At 36.4% G+C, this 4,646-nt stretch overlaps 1 protein-coding gene across 1 annotated transcript in view; it reads left to right on the forward strand.

Annotated features, from left to right (window-relative positions):
• Positions 1-1,722: 1,722 nt before the first annotated feature.
• LOC21390311 (eukaryotic translation initiation factor 3 subunit A) overlaps positions 1,723-4,646 on the forward strand; it is a 7,859-nt gene continuing 4,935 nt past the window's right edge. The window contains exons 1-4 of the mRNA XM_024172427.1: positions 1,723-1,795; positions 2,195-2,296; positions 3,013-3,494; positions 4,324-4,539. Coding sequence (XP_024028195.1) covers positions 2,251-2,296; positions 3,013-3,494; positions 4,324-4,539 — 744 coding nt within the window. The 5' untranslated portion in view covers positions 1,723-1,795; positions 2,195-2,250. The remainder of the gene's footprint in view (positions 1,796-2,194; positions 2,297-3,012; positions 3,495-4,323; positions 4,540-4,646) is intronic.

A 4,646-nucleotide genomic window follows, 5' to 3' on the forward strand; every position in this document is an offset into this window, starting at 1 on the left:
AAACAACAACGCCTTTATTTGACAAACACATAAATTAAAACAAGAGGGCATAAACTAAGTGACACCAGCGAGTCTCCGATGACACACCGACCACCGCCATAGACGAGCAAGAGAGCCACGATAAAGCCAACAATTCAAAGATAAGCTAGAGTATAGCCAAGCCAATGATGTCACCTCCAACCTCCGCCTGCAACGGACCATGCCAGCCCATGGGGTCGCCACCTAACCGAGGTCGAAACACCCAGAACAAAGCGATGTCGGAGCACCCTTGAGGCACACACTTGCAAAAAGGGACACAACCACTCCACCTCTATAGTCGCCATCTCCAATCACCCATCGACCACAAACCCACTTTAAGGAAACACTGTGTTAAGGGGACCAAACCCTAAAGGGCTTAGATTCGTCGGCGTATAGGAGCGCCTAAGGCAGGCAGCCGGAAGGTCACTAGAAAAGAGCCCTTGCCCTCCCTACACCCCGAACGTCTATTCTTCCCTCCCTAGTCGCGATTCCATCGAGGCCTTACTGGAGAGATCCACGCTACTGCACTTGATAACCCTCCCCAGGACCAATAATTTGGAGTACCACCCAAAGGTGGCGCCGAACTCTGGCCCCTTGGAACCTACAATAGAGGCGGCACAAAGAAAGGGAAAAAGGAAACCCTAGCAAAGCAAAGAATAAAAAAGTCTTTTAAAATGATGTATTTAAAAAATATATATATTTTTTTAGTGAAAGGGTTTAAATAGAAAATCAATTATGTTACAACCGATCCCTTCAAAATCTAAGGCGGACGGTTCAGTTTCTTAGATAATTTTCAATGCAAATACATGTTTGGCACTAAAAGTGTGAAGATGACATATTTGACATGCTCTAATGTATGATGACATAACAAATGCTTTATTTCCTTTTTGTCATAATTATTAAAATTTGAAAGTTATAAAAATAATTTTTTAATATTAAAGTAATTATGAAATATCAATGGCTTAATAATTAAATGAAAAAAGTAATTCATAAAAAAATAAAAAAAGTAAATTTACCGTCCAATAATAATCAATACTAAAATTTAAAATATGTTATATTTGATGATAAATTTGCTAAGTTACAATATGTTATATTTGATGATAAATTTGCTAAGTTACGAGTAATGTGAATAACGAAAGGGTGTTTTTGCAACAAATTAGGAGGCGCTAAATGGTGTGTTTTCAAAGTTCAGGGGCCAAATCGAGATCACGGAGTATACTTCATGGACTAAAAAGTAAGCAAAATCCTAAACTCTTTTATCAAACGCCGAGCATTGCGGATCTAGGCCCGAAATAAACAGAGTGCTAAGATCAAAAGGGGAGGAAGAGGAAAATATGATAAAATTTAAGATGAATTAAAATTAATTGGTTAATAGTTTACATAAGTTAATAAATAAGCAAGATTACTATTTTCGTCCATAACTTGTCTGGTTATAAACCATAACTTAACAAGTTATTGTCCATAATTTATCTGGATATAAACCATAACTTGACAAATTTATCTATAATTTATCTAATTATGAATCATAACTTGACAAGTTATGACCTATTAATTTTTATAACTAAAAATTAATTTATATATTTTCTTAAATTTTTTAATATTAGCCTATTTTCTACTATTTTCCGATCAAAAGGCCGACAAAATATATAGTGGGCTGAGCCCAATAAAATCCTAACCACGACGGGACTCCACTCACGGGACATAGTAAAACCCTAAAAGGTGCTCTCTCTCTCACATTCTTCACGATACGGTTGTGCCTTGTTCTCCAGCGCCTTAGGTATTTTCTCTTCTCTGTTCCGATTTGTCCCCAATTTTTGCTCTTTTGAAGCTTCGATTTTGATTTCAAGGTTCTTTCCTCTATGAAAACTGCCAAATTTTTGCATCTTTCTTCGAATATATGTTAACTAATTGCTATTCGCACAATGTAGATTTAGATTTTCAAAACGATGTCTAGTGGTTTTTTTTTTGTTTTTTTTTTGTTTTTGTATTATCGATGTGGAAGTGTTTTGATCGTATGAATTTTGCCGAATAAATGATTTTTCTTCGCCCCGTGTTGATAATTATCTATATATATGTGTAGTTTTCATGATGTGTGTTGTTGATTATTGTGCGTCTCTGTGTTATTTTCTGCATTGGACAAGTGATGAATTGATGAAATTGTTACTTTGTGGTTCAGGTGAGTATTGAATTATTATCTGCTGTGTTTTGGGAGCTGAGAATTTGATTGGAGAGATGTCGACCTTTGCCAAACCTGAAAACGCTTTGAAGCGAGCCGAAGGTGAGTCATAATCCGTTTCTTCTTTTTGCATATGCAGTATAACTTTTGGGTTTTAAAGATTATTTTCACTTAGGGCTTGTTTCGTAGAAGGGAAAAGTGGGAGGAGGGACGGGGGTCAAAGGATTAGTGCAAGGATTTTCGAATCTGTGATTGTTTGGTTTGAGGGAAAAGACGAGGGAATGGACTATGTCAGGGATTCAGAAAAAAAAAAAACCCCTAATTTTAATCTCTCTCAATAAGGGGGATTAGAGGTGGGAATCCATACCAAATATGTACAAGAAGAGAAAATTCCCTCTCTTTCCTCTCTAATTTCCTTACCAAGGTTATATTCCTTTCTTTTCTTTCTATTTTCTCCCCTTTCCACCAAACACAGCCTTTATGTACAATGGTTCTACTTCTGGCCAAAATTTTATCTGTTTGTCGTTTTTGTTTTTGTTTTTTTGTTTTTTTGTTTTTTTTTTTTGGGGGGGGGGGGGGGGGGGAGAAGGATGAAAAACTCCTTGATTCTTCTTTTGGTGATGTTTCTAAAAAGTTAATATTCTTGACACACATCATTAGCCGACGCATACCTCTATCACATTGTCTCCTACATTCTGACCCTATTTCTGAGTGTTTAAAATGAGATAATGTGTTATTATGGTAGAGATGGTGAATGTATAGGAAGTACACCTTTTGCATTGGCACGAGCATGTCTGAAATATTCTTTGTTGATGCAGAGTTAATCAATGTTGGGCAGAAGCAGGATGCATTGCAAGCTCTTCACGATCTTATAACATCAAAGAGATATCGAGCATGGCAAAAGCCACTGGAAAGGATTATGTTTAAATACGTAGAGCTTTGTGTTGACTTACGGAGGGGCAGATTTGCAAAGGATGGTCTGATTCAGTTCCGTATTATATGTCAACAAGTGAATGTTAGTTCCCTGGAAGAGGTGATTAAGCACTTCATGCATCTGTCTACTGAGAAAGCCGAGCAGGCTCGCAGTCAGGCAGAGGCCTTGGAAGAAGCACTTGATGTTGATGATCTCGAAGCAGATAAAAGGCCAGAAGATCTAATGCTAAGTTACGTCAGTGGGGAGAAGGGAAAAGATAGATCTGATCGCGAACTTGTTACACCTTGGTTCAAGTTTTTGTGGGAAACCTATAGAACGGTGCTAGAAATTTTAAGGAATAACTCAAAGCTGGAGGCACTTTATGCGGTACAGTAGTTTCTTCTAAAACCAGATCTAACCAACCCCCCGCCCCTTTCTTTTTTTTTTGCAACATTGTTAATCATCTTTTGCTTTTGAATATATATGTCCATAGTCTTAAAGTACTGTAAGAGTATGAAAGAAATTTATGGAGAAGATTGAAATTTGAAAAGGTTTATTTCAAGTGTTATTTTCTTTCCGGGTTGTAGGGGCCATATGCGGTATGTCATTGATTGCGTTTATAGTATGGGGCAGTAAGTTGAGGTCTAGATGAGCCTCTTTATGAAATCTCCCTTTCTAGTTTTTGTTCATTCTATGTAATTGATGATGAGTTGGTTGATGTGGTTGTTAGTAGTAGAAATAGAGATTTTACCAATCGACTTGTTCTGGAGGACTTTTTTTTGGGGGTTTATATATATATATAAAGTATGTTTCTAGAAGAAAATTGGTTATCTTCTGCAGTTCTGTCCATGGTCCATGTGGTTCATAGGCTTCTTTTAATGCAATGTGTCTGCTCCAAAACTTGTCTGTTTGTTCACCATATATTTTTGAAGCTATTCATGGTTCACATATATATATATATATATATATGTATGTATGTTTAAGCTATTCATGGTTCACAGATTTATATGCATATTTATATATGTATATATTTTCATTTATTATCATGAAACAAGGTCATTCTTGTGTTGTCAATAGTCGTCGTTTTTATTTTATTTTTTAAAATTTGATACTTGCACTTTCATTTCGATTGACTTACTCTTGCAATTTGCTGTATAAATGCAACGTTTTATTCTTGTCCTAATATCTATATATAATTATTGGCCTTTATTTATAGATGACAGCACACCGAGCTTTCCAGTTCTGCAAGCAATACAAGCGAACAACAGAGTTTCGCAGGTTGTGTGAAATCATCAGGAACCATTTAGCCAATCTTAACAAGTACAGAGACCAAAGGGACAGACCTGATCTGTCAGCACCAGAAAGCTTGCAACTGTATCTCGATACAAGATTTGAGCAGCTAAAGATTGCTACTGAACTCGAGCTCTGGCAGGTCTCTGTGAAATACTCTAAGTACAAGTGCATGTTTATTAGAATAGACATTTCTTTAAGTGCTTAATTTGTGGAACTGTTTATTATTGGAAAATGCCCATTTCTCAT

Source organism: Morus notabilis, unplaced genomic scaffold, assembly GCF_000414095.1.
Source record: "Morus notabilis unplaced genomic scaffold, ASM41409v2 Scaffold95, whole genome shotgun sequence".
NCBI classification, from domain to species: domain Eukaryota; kingdom Viridiplantae; phylum Streptophyta; class Magnoliopsida; order Rosales; family Moraceae; genus Morus; species Morus notabilis.